A 15,992-nucleotide genomic window follows, 5' to 3' on the forward strand; every position below is an offset into this window, starting at 1 on the left:
AGGTATCACCTGATACTACAAGTCTGGGAAGGGACTGAGGGGTAGTATAGAAAGAGTCATCTATCCAAAGAACAGAACTTAGTTAAAATGAAGTGGAAAGTTATTTAGCGATGTTGATCCTTGCCTATTTGTCTGGATTGAAACAGTACCACCAACCTAAAAAAGTAAAGATTTCTGCATGAACAGCACTGCTTTTAACTGGAGCCCGACTGGTACTAGCCACTCCTGAAAAGCCAGTCTGGAAGATGGGCAAAGCAGAGAGCTAGAACAGAAAACTCTACAACTGCCTTATCATGAGTTACTAAAATATCACTTAGGACTATTATAGAAAGCATGGCTGGAAGCAGTTCACATCTTTGCCTTGTCTTATTACATCTACTGTAGGTTACAATACAGTCATACAATATGCCTTCTTTCTATTCCAACATACGTGTCTGACACGCCAGTCATCCCATGAAAGAGCAAGCGTGAGATCAGGTTAGCCTCACAAACCATTACACGTGGCCGAAAGTTAAGCAGGTATACAACCCCACCAACGTAAAATATATATTCTGGTGTCACTAGCACCTGGGTCTAATGCTAAGGTGAGAGGGACACCATCAAGGTAAAATGCATTGATCCCTACTTCTCCCGATGGAGACTTTAACAGTGAATTTGTCCCCTTAGTCTAGCACTACTACTTCAGTACTTATACAAGAATAAACATAACAGAGAACAAAGACATAAATTCCAGTTGCGTGCAGATACGCAGACAGGAACCAAAGTATTCTATTTTGAATTAACAAATTTTTTTTAAAGGTATGTTATTTTTGTGTTCTTACAACTCAAATCTACGGAGGAGACATTTAAAACAAAGTCATGCTAAATATATTTTTTAATTAACAGCTACAGCCACTTTTGTACAGATGAGTTATATAATACTGCAGGAAAAAAAAACATTAAAAGGAAAAGAGCGCAAATCCCTCATTAACAAGGTACTGAAGCACTGCTATAATTTTTCTCTGCTATTATATTACACTGTACTGTTTATTCTCATTTATCAGAGCCCAAATCTCTCCTTAATAACAACAGTCATTTACATGCAGGTAAACAACAAAGATTTTATTCATTTGCTGATGTATATTATGTACAATTAGTTGCAAAATAAGATGATGTTACTTTAACAAGTGACTGCTTATTTTATCATTAAATTTCTGAGTGCCATCCCCTGCTGAGGAATGGTCACACTACAACGTAAGTCCTGGTTATTACTCTATTACTCATTTTGTGGTTTCAGGGCTTATTGTGCCTCTCCCCCTTAAGGTCTTTGCCTGCAGTCCTGCCTCCACCTGGTCTCCTACTCTCACCTCTCCAAGAATGCTGCATTTCTGCCCCTCTTGAACACAACACTGAGAATTCAGCTGGACCCACTGAATTAGGAGGAGATTTTGCAGCTCTTCCTTCCAGAAGACTGTAAAATAGAGGCCTAAAGCAGCACACAGCATTCTGAGGATTTGCTGTTGGGTTCTTACTTGGGTTTATGAGCTAAAGCAGCCAAGCTAGGACCCTGACATTCCTAAGGTTTCCCTCCTGAATAATGAAGACTGACAAGTCTTTCCCAAGGGTGCTTCTGACTGTAGGTTGCCTAAGTCATGCTCTGGGAGTTCCCCTTCTTCACGTTAAAAATGGAGGGAAACTGTGCCAAGTCCTCAAGTAGCTTCCTTGGGTAACTGCCTCAAGTTATATACATCTGAAACTTCCGTTGACCCTGAGGATTTCCCTGACATACTGAATTTCTTCAGACAACCCCTCTGGAGGTCCCCATCTGATTTGCTGAAATGACAGTCCATCCCCCTGGAATGTCTTTATTTTACACCTCCCAAAGCAATCTCCTCCACTTGTACATTTTTGTTTCTGGAAGTCCACAAGAGATTCGTACAATGCTTTAAGAGAAAGCAAAAAGGTTAAGAGATGGCACCATCTCTTAAGAATCCTTACATATTGGCAAAAAAACCCCAAAACAGAACTTGATCCACTCGTTTTCTTTCTGTTCTTTTTCAAACATATTTCTACATGATTACGTTATTTCAATGCAACAAGAAAGCACATGGGGTCAGAAACAATTAGATCAATATACAGTATTCACAAATGGCTGATGAACAGTTCCAGATCTGTCAGTCATGATGATTTAGCCGATCTAACTCCCATATACTTTTGTGTAAATCTTATCATTGATTTTCATGTTATTTGATGCTGCCCTCCACAGAAACTCATGTCAAACAGAGCTCGATGCTAGAGTCAGTAGGATACTTCTTATCATAAAAATTACTCATATAAGCAAAATTCACAGAAACAGGAGTCTACCATTACTCTTCAAACACACACATTAAAATACTGTTTGTTTTCTTGTTCAACTGTAAGAAAAACTCAAAGTATAGTATGCAAGGATGCCAGGCATTCAAGTAACATTTTGCACACAAATCCCAAGTGGAAATATACTTGCAGTGACATGGTGGGGACCCTTCTTGTGCATAAACCTGGGCTTGCTGCATTTAATGTTGTGGTGATAATCTACGTCATTTTTCTCTTGTACTTCCAAAATACAGAGGGCAAACATTATTAATATAAGCAACTGGAGGTTTTGTTTTCCCTTCCCATTCAAACCTCATACCATAATCAATAGGCATTTTGAATACAAAGAATACTGAATCGGGTCCTTGATTAGTGTTTGATTTATAACACAAAGACCACAAGACTCAGAGGTTGCCAAGGCAACACCACTTCAGCCTCCTTACTTTTCTGCTTTGATATGAAGCCTCTCATTATATACATGTATCACAACACCAGTCAGCACGACAGGCTATTTTACAAATATGCCTTCAGATAGCAGACAGTTATATTCTTCTCTCAAGTTGGGGGGAAAGTCACAGATAAGGTTACCTTTTACCAAGAGAGACAGTGGATGGGCAAAAATGGCATTCCAAGCCATATAGGCTTTAGTATGAAATTGTATCCTGAGCCTTCCAATACAGCCAATAAAGTCTGTATTTTTTGGCCAAAGATCTGCAAACGGGCAGGAAGCAAACCAAACAAAAAACCCCAAACATACCACACAAGCAGAGTGTGCGACTGAAATGCTAGAATTTGCAGTAAGTGGAACTAACAACTGTGCATAAAAGCTTTACTGAGCCATTGGAAATCTGATACTCCAGCATACCTTGTTTAGAACTACAGACCAGGCAAAGTTCAGTAAGGCATAAAAGACCTACCGGGAACCCACTGACACTTTTTTAACCCCAAGCTTGAAGTCTAAAGCAGTACTTGGCCACTGTACCACTAGCCTCCTCTACTGAGCAGTATTCAATATGCAGCAGCATACCTACAGTTACACTCCAAGATCCTTCGGCAAAGCCAGGCTCCCGCAGAGAAGGGCTCCGTTAAAGATAACTACTTCTGTGTCTCCTTCTTAGTCTTCTAGACCACATTGAGTTTGAGCAGACTATAAACTGCTCAAGAATTCACCAGGCATTGGCTGCCTGGCTGGGTGAGCAACAGGACATCAGTAGTTCCAGGTTCATCCTTCTAAACCCTTCCTCGTGCCCTAGCACCCTCGGGGGTGCTGCCAGGAGGCTTTCCAGAGGCAGTATTACTAACAATCAGCTAATTCTGCATCATCTGGAGATAAGCTGGGAAAGCTGACTTTTCTAAAGAGAAGATTGTTAAAAGTAAGAATATGCATAGATATTGGTAGTTACGGAAAATGTGAAAATTGAAATGGTCTGGGCTTAAATTATTTACTTCTCCCCTCACTTCCATTTCTGGCTTGTAATTTCTGGTTACACTTTTCTCACTGTGACATCCTTCAGCAGTAAACAAAGCAAATGTTAAAGCGTTTCACATGAGGAAGAGGAGTAAAAATACCACTAGGGGGCATGTACAGTACTAGCAAAGCAATTGTGCCTTCATCCCATCCCTTCTGTCAGCTCCAGGTCAGAGACAACTGCCCCCGGTTTGCAATGACAAAATAACACCACGTACGAATAGCTCTAGTTGAAGCTAACAGCAGCTCCCCATTTGCCAGAGCGTGCCCATTTGTATGGTTTCTACAAGAATAAATCCCTCTTCACCTACTTGTGAAGAATGCCACTGAAAAACACCTTACATCGCAGGGTTCCTTTAGGGTTATGCCATCTGCTATGCCCTCAGCATACCGCAAAATGTTCAGGCATGGACTATCTTGGACCACCCAACTGCACCCAACGCCTTGCTGTACTGTCTACAGAACCAGTTTCACTACACAGCCAACTCCTGCTATAATCCCAAAAGATGAAAGTGGTATAAGACTGTGGATCTGCACATAATCCCCAGTTCCACTGGGTAACAATGTACCATTTAAACCGTTCTTTACTTCCCCATCACCATGTTGTTTCTTTGTCCCCTAAAGTGTTCAGGTGATGAGTCAAATGACCAGCTAGTGGCTGTCCCAAATCCTTCAAGCCACTCTTTCCTATCACCTTTCTGGTTTGCAGAAGAGGGCAAATTTTACACCTAAAGCCTAAGGCCCCAGAATTTAAAGCAAAGAAACAGCCTACTACCAAAAAAATAAAAAATAAATTAAAAAAAAAAAAAAATCTTCTGAGAGACATAGTTTATGTAGGACAGCTACAAGACTAACATTAGAATCAGGTATCACGCTGCGATCCAGTCAACCCCGACATATTTTCACATAAAGTGGGACATGGAAGCTAGAGAAGAGCCAGTACAGCAGAAAACCTTCAGGGTTATTTTGCAAAGGACTATGCAATTTCTTCACGAAGCTATGGACTTCAGATCAGAGCTACTCACTTATCAACTTTCACCAGCACTAAAACTCATATAACTAACCTTAGCAGACAGTATGTTATTCTGAACAATATTGCTGAACAAGCAGTTGAATAAAATCAATTATTTGCTCAAGGGATTTAAGACATACATTTCCTTAATTATTGCCAGATGTGCAGGTCAACAAAAAGGAAGATTGATTTCTGGATAAACAGAATAACTGTGATGTTAAAATGTTGCGTGAAAAGACAAACTGTTAATTAAAGCATTTTAATACTCTTTTTAGTGAAATTATGGGAATATTCAGGAAGCACTTCCAGTCAAGAAACCGTACACATCCCCATATACCCATCAACGGCATAATGCAACAACCTCTCTGTCTTCATCATCTTATCACTTACACCTTTCTGATGAGGATGAATTCCCCCTTGCCTAGCCATATATTTGTGCTGATTAATGTAATACAATGACTAATGCTGTTTGCATCAGCAGTGTTAGAACAAACTGACATTAGCTGGAAAAGTCAAGTCAGGCTTATTTTTTGTGACCCAAGTGCTGTCATCTCATCTGCTTGCTGATACATGTTGTGCCCCACACTGGGCCTCAGCATCCAAAAAGCAAAGTAATGCCAGACCTGTCCCTGCAGAGAATCAGGGAGGTGAAATAACATGTTACAGTTGTGTAACAGGCTCATTTCTGTAGTGTTCAAGAACGTCCCAGCAATGCCTAAAACGACAGAACTAGCAACCACCATTTGTCTCCTCCAGGAAAAAAAAAAAAAAAATGTGCCATTCAGTGTCTTGCTTTGCTAGGGAGTTTTGGCTGTTTTGAGGTAGATTTTTTTTCAGGCTTTTGTGGGAAGGAAGGAAATAGACTATTTTTTTAGGACTTGGGGTTTCTTAGTGTTACATCAGAGGAGGCAAGAGAATCAAAAAAATGACACCTTGCCCATGGAAGGAGTGAGATCTGCAGCAGTGCTCGGTTCTTGGGAGAAATTGCACACATGTTCCTTTCCTTCAAAGTTCTCTCCCACAAAACAGCGGCTAGGAAATCTGCATTTCCAGCCTTAGAGTATCTACATCAGTACATAAAATAAACCCAGGCAGCTATTCCCCACCCTGATTGGAAGCACCATAAAGCAGCAGAGCAAAGAAGCAGTAAGTTACGCTCAATAAGCCACTCACAATATATGTGCTCAAAGCCATTCGTTGTGCTTCATCCCTTCCCTCCTCAGTCCCTTCCACAGCATATATAAATCAAAAGGTGGCAGTTGTGGCATTATTTCTTCTATGCCTTCCCATTGCTCCTTTTGAAATCCACACTCCTCCATGGGTAGAGGAGTTGTTATACAGCTCGGTGTGTATGTGTGTGTGTATATATGCCTTCCACTCTAACAAGAGAAAGGGAAGCCCCGTATGAAAGGGACGTAATCCATCCACACTTTGTGAAAGTATGGTAAATGCACAGCCCTTGTATCCACACTGGTTACACAAGGCTTTATACTGCAAAAGTTAAATATACTTTCCAAAACAATACAGACAGGGTTAAGGAAGACCTCACCCCTAAAGCCACCAGCATCCAGCATAAACTGAAAGCAATTCCTGTGAAAGGAAAACTGCTGAAAGGAGAGCAGATGTTACAGGAAGTATGCATTTATATATAGTATGTATGTTCTAGTTGAAATTTCTAGTACCAAATTCGAGGAAAGAATAAATGCAGAACACCAAAGCTGCTATAGAGAAGAGCAAACAACAAATTAAATTCCTCACAGAATAGCTTATTCAGTAAAACATAATACCACAGTGTCTACTGGCATCTTAATTAAGTCTTAACTACTGATTACCCACTAGTAGCTTCAAAATGTTATCATTGCTTTTTTCAGATGTTCATGATTTTCTACCAGGACGGCAGAGTTACCAAAACACTCACCAGTGAAGTTCTTCCCATTGTATTTCTGTTGTCATTTATGGGCTGTTTAACATCAGAAATATATTCTTAAGCACTTCCTCACTTGCATTATCATAGATTATCATAGATAACGCAAGACAAGTTCCAAGGACAGCGTTAAGTGTCTGAAACGGGTAATGAATACTCTAGACAAGAGATGCAGACAGCAGTTCCTCTTCTCTCAGTTCTGCCAGCTGCTAACAGTTTGATTGTCAACTGAATACTTGTAAATGCCTGCATCTCTTACATTAAGAAAAAAAAAATAATTAGCCCTGTCTAAATAGAAAACAAACTTAAATCCTACCGATATCTATTTAAAGATTAAGTCCCCATTCCACTGATAGGTTAATGGTAAGGAAAGCTGAGGGCTATTTCACATTCTTATCTGGCACACCGATAAATCAGTAAGCTACAGATAATGCTGTTCATGTGACACTCACCTGGTGTAGCTTCTGCCAAAATTCAGGTCCATCCTCCATTTTTCTTAAGCTTGGTGGAATGTACCAAAAGCAAACGTTTGCATACTCCGGCTATACAAGAGAACAAGTGATTGCTTATGAGAAGTAACAAATGGGACAGGAATACATATTATAGCTCAAAGAGTTCTGCTTTATTTTTTGGGGAGGTGGGGAATCCTTTGAGTTTATACCCTTTTCATTAAAACTTCCTTCTCCAAGTCACCTTTTGTTTCCCTTTTTTGAAACTAGAAATAACTTTCATACCATCCATCCATTTCTCCTCCTGCTGTCAGAAAAAGGAAATCTGCTAGGGTTCCTTTTTCACTTCTTCCTACATAACTTACTTAACTCTGTTTTGCTCACTAAAAACTTTGGTTAGGAAAAAAGTGTAAGAGAGGCATAAAAAGGTAAGTTACAGATCTTAAAATTGAGGCAACTTTAAAGAGAAGAACACATTTTCTTTTTAGTTTTTTTTAAATGGAAATTTCCTATGATGCCTTTTACACAAAACACACAAACTCAATTTTTGTCACCATTTAACACTTGCACACCTAGTCATTTTTTACTGAAAAATGCCAGTCTTTTTATATCATATAGCACACTAGAGAGTGCTGGAGTTAATGTTGGCTTTCTCAATTTCCACATTTTATAAGTATCTCAGGACCCCTTGAAGGTATGTGCCATATCCTGGATGTATCTTGTCTGATATCCAAGCAGGCCTTTTGAGAAAAGACTCAGACTCCACATCTCTGCTTCCCTCCAGACAAATTTTGCCTTCAAACTCAGCAGAGAGTTAGCTGCAAGACTCCCAACAAGAATGGCTGTTCAGCACGCATTATAAAATAAGACATTTTGTGTTTATGAGGTTTCTGCTTAATATATGATTGAGAAAATGTTCCCAGCAGACCAATCCAGGGCGTCTCTACATTTCCTGATAATTTGGAACAAGTTTAATTTTTTTTTGTTACCTGTACAGATAGCAATAGCACCAGGAATAGATGCGCCTTCTAATCCCATCCAATATTACCCATAAAACCACTCAGTCAATTTTGACCTACATTATTTGCAACACAGTATTTAACCGGGGCCTGGATTATAAACTCACACACCCCTCACCCCTCTCCCCTCCGACATGCCATCCTCATTAGTACTGGTTGAAAAAAAAAAAAAAAATTTAGTAGCTATGTCACACAATCTCTTTGCCCCACTGTGAATGTGGCTGCTATTACAATCCCAAGCAGTCTCCTGAACGAGGAGAGGCCACCAGCTGAGACATGTTCTTCCATGAAAGGGCACTGAGAACTCCTCATATCATTTTCTGCCTCACTTCAAAGAATGCATTAAATACAATTTAATCATCAAGAATAATATCGTTGTCAGCAGGAACAGAGCTGCAAACCTGCCACCTGCTGCCACTGAATGAAATAAACCTCAGCTCTTAAAGTCCCATTTCTTTCCCCAAAGAGCATGCATTGAGCACACACATAAACACAGACCCCGAAAAGGCTGTGGCTTCCTCATGAGTGTAAGCACTAGCTCACTGTTACAGGGTTTATTTTAAAAATATTTAAAATCAGATGGCAGAAGTAGACAGATGGCATATATTACCATATTGTCATTGCCTATACTGCCTCCTTGATTATCTCAGTTTCCTTTCACACATCAAATACATCATTCATCCTAGAAACACTAAACTGCCCCCAGCCATGCCTCGCTATTTCTGGTTCTGTTGTCCCAGCTCTTATCCCAGCAGGTAAGCAACTGTACCACAGAAGAGTTCAAGATGACTGAAGTGCGAGCGGCATTTCCAGGCCACAGAGCGGTTCTAGTTACAGAACTTTCCTAACGGCACGTATCAGGGGATCAGCTTCCTGACCTTCTTGTCCAAAGTCCAACTTCCTTTCAAAAAGGGCTTGTGTAACTGGGCCTAGCTGCCTCCCAGCAGTCTGTCGTTGAATTCTGACCATTCCTCACCTTCCTAGCCCAAATCATAGCACTCTTTCCAATCCCACTTTTAGTCCAGGTGACCTGTTTCTGCCAGAACTAAACAGCAGCCTCTGCTCTCACCAACAGCTTTCACATCTACAGTAGATCTGAGCTCTCTGTAAGCTCCAGAATAACAGAAAATAGAAAAACTTAACAGACTTGCCACTTTAGTAACCCCATCATGTGCTGCTGGCCCAAAATCCTTCAGTCTATGTAAGCCTTCCCAGTATGCATTTTCAAATTAACAGTTTTCAAAGTTAAAGGGAAAAGTTTATATTGCACGAACAGTATAAAATATATTTCATATTTCTTCTAGCCTAACCTAGAACTTTCATGGCATCAGCAAGTATAAACCAAATCTGCATCATTATGGCTTATGAGTTTCTGTGTGTGGCACTCATTCCATTTCCCTTCCTCCTTCTTGTGCTCTCTTCCTCCTCACGCTATACACCCAGCTGTCTTACACACACACACACACACACTTACAACAATGCAGAAGGTTTGTCTAAAAATGACAGGTCTTTGCAGCATCCCCAGATATTAGCCTTATTAACCAAAAAGCTGAGGATAGGTGGAAAGTCAGTGCTTTAGCTCTGCCCCCTTTACTCACTCTCCCCAGGCAAGATCACCAACAGGTAATAAGCCAAGAAGTTCAGCAAAGATGAGTGAAAAACACAACTTATGGGTAGTTTTTACGAAGATGGGTGTAGAAACAGAATTAAGGAAAAAAAACACTGACTTTAATAAAGAAAATTTCCGTTTTAGGATCAAAATATTCTTCCACACAGTGCACAGACTTATCCATCAGTCTGGCAAGCACTGCTCTTTTGCAGCCAGACTTCACTTTCACAGAAAAGTGCTTCATCTATACTCCCTGAGGCAATACAGGCCCAGAAGCTAGGAAAATAGGTAGAGTGATGACAGGGAATACAGTGCATGTTATGTGTGTTCAACTGTATCCGTGTATCTCCAATACATAAACTTATTAAATTATGTACTTCAAATACAAATAGGCAATTGGCTAAAAAAAAAAAAAACACACCAAAATCAAACAATAGACACCCTCCCCAATAACAACAGTTCAGTTCCATTTTCACTTACCTCCAAAAGAAGCTGGAATCCCTCTCTTTTCTTAATTTCCTCCACTAGATATCTGTAATTAAAAATGCAAGGGTTTAAAGCACGGAACAAACAATATATAAACACAAAAAAGATTTGAACATGTAATCACTTTAAACACACACCCTTTTTTTTTTTTTTTTTCCCTTTTTTTTTTCCTCCCTTCCCCCCAGAGAAACCACAGAGTTAAACTTCATTTCCACCTGCTGTGAAAATGCAGTAGCTATCAGTTCCTGGAAACAAATGAGGGCTACAGCCAGCCAAGGAGCACTGAGGAGAGGCCAAATTCAGTCCTCAGGCACAGATTTTCAGTGGAGCCACATGGCACAAATTGATCCTATTTGCATCAGGCTGTGAACTTTTCCAATGCAAATTTCCACCGATGTTGCTCTCTACAAATTAATTTCTCCATCTCTTTCTCTCAAGTGGTGATGCCATTTTATTTCACGGTCACCCTGACATCTCCTGCGCTACTATTGTGACCAGGACCTCTTAGCTTAGCCCAGAATTTAAAAGTTTCCCTGTACTTCCAAGCCCAGCAATTTCCCCAGTGCTGTCCTTGTTCTGCACTGTACACAACAGCGCACATTTCCATTCAGTGAGCCACTGCTGATGCACAATAATCCCTGGGCATCCTATTCTAACAGCACACTGAAATAAATATTTCTTTTCTCTTTCACCTGTCAGTATGAAATACACAGAAGCCTTCAGTGGGAAGATGAGTTTGAATCAAAACTCTGGATCCAAACAGCTTTAATTTATAGAAATTTTTTAAAACATGACCTCAGCTTTGCCATCGTACACATCACACAGGAATTCTGAAGCAAAGAGGACAGTGACATAGCTGGGACTTCTCTCTTTATTCCCCACCCTCAAAGCCTTCCCAAGGAAAACTCCAAAGAAATCACTTCAAATTCATACAGCTTTTCCATTTCAACAGAATTTTTGTCTTCGACGCAAAGATTTTTCTATCTAACAGCAATAAAACTGAGACAGTTAAACTACTGATTGTGTACGAATATGTTACTTTGCTGCATTTATTTAGCATTTTCCCGCCTGCAGCTGCATTACTGGTCATCACACAAATAATTCCTTTATCCGCTACTTGAAGAAGAAAAATATCATCAAAATAACCCACCTTGGTCCTACCCACATGCCTGAAACCTGCCTCTACGGGGACACCTCTAGCGCAGCTGTACCTGCAACGCCTGCTATTCAACAGGCGCGCCGCAGATACAGGTCGACTGGGGAGGCAGTAAACAATACCCCAGATGGCAGGCATTTTTCCAAACAGAGCATGGGGAGCTGTCACGCTGTTTATCCTTAACAAGTACTGTGTGTGTGACTCATTACCTCTTAGCACACACATCCCTGCAGAACGATTGCTGCGGTGGAGCGCCGGCTCCCACGGCACGCAGCCCCACGACTTGCCCCGCACTGTTAAGATGTTTCCTCTCACTACAACAAGTCGAGGTTCTGGGCCTTTTCTGCCATGGCCATTTAGATCCAACTGCGTGCATTTGTTTGTTACCTGGCTGTTAACGCCCACACCACTGTTCAGGTTGAAAGAGAGGCATGCTAAAAGGTAAGTAGGAGGCTAGATATCACGTGAGTGTATTGGGGAAACCTGTTTTTGCAGGGGAATCATCTTAAGTAAAAGTAACTCAGTGCTTTTGTCCTGTCGATTAGAAGATACTAGTCTGTGTCCTAAAACCAACATTGAGCAAAACCAGCAGGCTATTCACAAAACAGTGGTCCTCGGTTTTTATTTTTTTTAACAAATCATGAAAAAGAAACCTATGTATGATCACTTTCCTATCCTTCCCTTACCATAAATGCCTTTTTTTTTCTTTTTAATACCACCATCTGACATAGGATATCTGATGTTGGTCAAGCTCACAACACTGTTAGTCATGTTCTTAACTATATTGCAAGTAGCCTAAGAAGGAAGCCATTAAAAAAATCCATCACCCATGAGTTATCTTGCCAGGACCTTTTGATGGCAGTAGAGCAATTTACCCTGTGCATCTTTCCACAGATGACAGTGGAGTTTTATTATCATGTCATGATTGTAGAACACCAGAAGGGCCTGAGTCTCAGTGAGGACTAGAGTGCACAGAGAAATGGTATTTGCTATGATTAAGCCTTAGAGAAAATGAGGGGTAGAGATCTGTAGTGAAAGTAGACATATGTCTGCTAAGAGTGGGTGTCAGAAGAGGAATCAGGCAGAAAAACTGCAAAGATGCTGAAGCATAAAATGCAGAGGTGGTTATAGTTGTATTCTAAAAGCAGTTTACTTCTATTTTCTTTCTGCTGTACTTCATAAAGCAAAACACCCGCATCAAAAAGAAATGGGGGGAAAAAAAAACAAACAAAAAACAACAAAACAGCAAAAAACTTTCTGAAGTGGTCAGCAGGATGCTTTCCTGTAGGTATTTTAAAAATAAGCATTTCCAAATAAGTAGCATCACAATGTTCCTGGGGTACCTAATACACTGAAAACACAATTCATCTCTAGAACAAGAAGAAACTAATGGAATAGCAAATAAACAAAGTTATAGAAATACATGCCTGCAATTACCTTAAAACCTTTGCCAGTCTGCCTGGCCATGGGGGGAAAAAAAAAAAGTAATCTTACTCTTAAATTCTATAGTCAGTAGATTAGTTCCAGAATTAATCCAGGTCTGCGTTCAGGAACACTGAAATACTATCTTTGCAATATCAAAGTAACACCTACTGTAAGAAATCAGGAGAAAGGCTGCACAGCTGTTGAGTAGTTAGGAAATCTGGCGTAGTGCCCAGTAAACCTGATGTCTCAGCTCCAAAGTGCCCATGTCCATGCAAATTCAAAATAGCAATGCAGCCACTGTAAGGAATATGTTTCATCAGATAATGACTAAGAATTAAATTTCTTCTTAAAGGGGGGAGCGGGAGGGGAAGAGACAGCCCAGTCACTCCCTCAAAGTGCCACCAGCTGAATCCTAACATTCAAAGAAAATATTGATCCCAGAAAAGTCATTAATCACTACACTCTCAAACGACCTTGGCCAGTGACCTTGATAAGGATGAATTCTCCTACTGATAGTGGAATGAATTACTCTGTACAGACAGAGAACAGCACAATGCTTCTCGAAACAAAAACAAGGTGCAATTTAACCAGAAGATATTAAGAAACATTTAACCAGTCAAACAATGAGTAGCTTTGAAGAAATAAGAGAAAAAAGCCACAGTTCATTCGGGCTTTTCTGGTTTTGCATCTTTCTTTTTTTTCCCCTTATAATCCACTCTGGGTTTAGGACATGGGTATTTTTACCTTTTCTTTAAGTGACTTTAATGAAGTGAGACTATTCCTTTGAATGTTTGTTTACTCCACTAAAAATTAATTCCTTTCAACTTGGTAGTTCATATCAAAAGTAGAATGGCAATGATACAGATGACTTTTTCCAATATTAATTACTTGACTTATGGTAGTGTCCAGGAATTGGTGAAGGTTTCTTTGTGGTTAATCTTGTATTAATTCTGAATAAATATGATACTTCAGGTGAATTATTTTTAATGGGCCATCATCTTAGTTCAATATTAATTCTTCTATCAGAAGACAAAACAAGCTGTGTATGGAAGTTTCTTGCCAGAAACTGAGACATCACTTTAGAAATACCTTCTAACAAGACTTCCACAGCATTCATTTGTGAAACTCCCTTCTGCAAGACCAAAAACTTAGTAAAATTGAACAGGGTGAGCGAGGGGAAGGTTGCAAGAAAAAAAGTGCTTCAGTCCCTAACAGAACATACTGTAAATATTAAGAATTCCAGCAAACTTGTGGAGAAAAAACAAGCAGTATCTCAGAACAATATGGCTTCATACACCTCTACTACATCCTAACTTTAACGGGGTGTCCTCATACAGATTTCCCCACAACATCAGCTTTCTGGGTTTCCTCAGTCATGAGGAATGAAGCGAACAGAAGAATGTCTAACCCACTTCTTCTAGACACAGCTCAGAGCCTGGCACATAGGGCTCCTTTTACATTAACACCAGAACAGACAGTTATAAGAGGGTGTATATTGGTAGATGTGTCCTATGTCTGGTTCAGATAACATAAATATTAAACAACGTAGATTGATAGTCTAATCTGGACTTCTATGTTTACCAACATCTATGCTTATTGCTAAAAGTAAGAATTGCTATTAAATATTGTAGCAAACGTAATAACACTCTTATTGCTATTAGTTCCTCCTATTGTACACAAACAAAAGGAGAGGGGAAAAAAGTAACAATGTAGTCTGTTTAAGGATAAAGAGTATCAGCAGTGTCCACATTTCAGTCAATTAAACAGCCTAGACATATACAAAATTGCGAGGTGGTACCTAGCCAAAGCCAGTGCCCTGTTTACTCTCTGCTCCAGGCCTGTGGTTCCCAACGCTTTCCACATCAGCCAGAATTTGAACGCATCTGGACGCCTGCTGCACTGAATGGACTTGTCACCAGTGTCGTAGCTGACGTCGTAGAACTTGTCCTGCTGGAATAGGTACGCGGCCTTGGCAGAGTAACACTTCTTCAGGAGGCCCTGTCAGAAATACAGCAGAGACTTAGATTGCTGATAAGCATTTTCAAACCTCTTATTAGTCACAAGCCAAAGCCTTTTCTCCCCCCCAGTCTAAACCAACTACTTAGTAAAACAACTGGATGTACAGAAAACTACCCAAAGCTTATGGGGTAGTGTAAGAACCCTGCATGAACCTGAACTCAGTGAAGTCAGCACTGACAACAAAGAAACTCCTCTTTTTATTATTTTCTTCATAACGTCACTGAAGAATTGCAGGTTGAGAGGAATTTTGACTCAGATCTCAAGAAGCCATGGGAAGAGGTTCCACAGAAACAGTTGCCCAAAGACATACGTAAGTGGGAAAGGGAGAGGAGAAGAAGCCTGTGTTCACTGCTCTAGTCTATAGGTTGGAAGAACAGCCCCTGAGAAGCTTCCTAAGTGTTCACAAATGGATTAATCTATTCCTCCTTTGTCAAACAAACAACTCTGTATACAGCCCAGTTAGTTACAGGTAGGGAAGACTTTAGCCCCAAGAAATAAATGTTTAGCCCTTACCAGAAAATAAAGTTACTGAGGATTTAGCATAGGCTGACTTTTTGAGTGGAAGCAGCATGAGATTAGTACAACCCCAATTTTTGTTTCTTTTGACAGTTCAGACAATTTTAACATTTGAAAATAAACCTCAGAAAAGGTACCTTAGCATACCCTAAATATGGTTTGTTAATGAAATTATTTTTATTCAGCAATCTCCAGCCTCCAACTTCTGAGAGGCTGCCTGGGCAGAGATGAGCAGCAGAAAACAGTCAAAGATAAATGAGTAACATGGCAAGTTCCAGCAAAGAGCAAAGCTGGGAAACAGAAAATGCAGAGACTGTTAGAGGTTTAAAGGTACAAGGGAAGAGACAGGACTGGCCATTGACTGAAGAATGAAATATCAAAGTATACTCCGTAATACTATGAAGTAGAGAGAAGGATGGGCAGAAAACAGGTTACAAAACCAGAGATGACGGTGTCCCTACAAGGAGCCCAGGAGACAGAAAGGATTGTAGATTTGTCAATGAAATTAAAAATGGGTAAGAAAAATAAACCACAATCTATAAGATAATACTAAAATAGAGATTCAGATGCTGTTAAAA

The 15,992-nt window shown here is 40.1% G+C and overlaps 1 protein-coding gene across 2 annotated transcripts in view; it reads right to left on the minus strand.

The window, feature by feature from the left end:
• The window catches only part of GADL1 (glutamate decarboxylase like 1), an 86,919-nt gene that overhangs the window by 32,975 nt on the left and 37,952 nt on the right, over positions 1 to 15,992 (minus strand). For both annotated transcript variants that reach the window (XM_042806532.1, XM_042806531.1), the window contains 3 exons: positions 14,678 to 14,877; positions 10,293 to 10,344; positions 7,188 to 7,277 (listed from right to left, as the gene is read on the minus strand). In XM_042806532.1, the coding sequence (XP_042662466.1) occupies positions 7,188 to 7,277; positions 10,293 to 10,344; positions 14,678 to 14,877 (342 nt within the window). The remainder of the gene's footprint in view (positions 1 to 7,187; positions 7,278 to 10,292; positions 10,345 to 14,677; positions 14,878 to 15,992) is intronic.

Source organism: Tyto alba, unplaced genomic scaffold (genome assembly GCF_018691265.1).
Source record: "Tyto alba isolate M040663 unplaced genomic scaffold, T.alba_DEE_v4.0 Super-Scaffold_46, whole genome shotgun sequence".
In the NCBI taxonomy this organism is placed as follows: domain Eukaryota; kingdom Metazoa; phylum Chordata; class Aves; order Strigiformes; family Tytonidae; genus Tyto; species Tyto alba.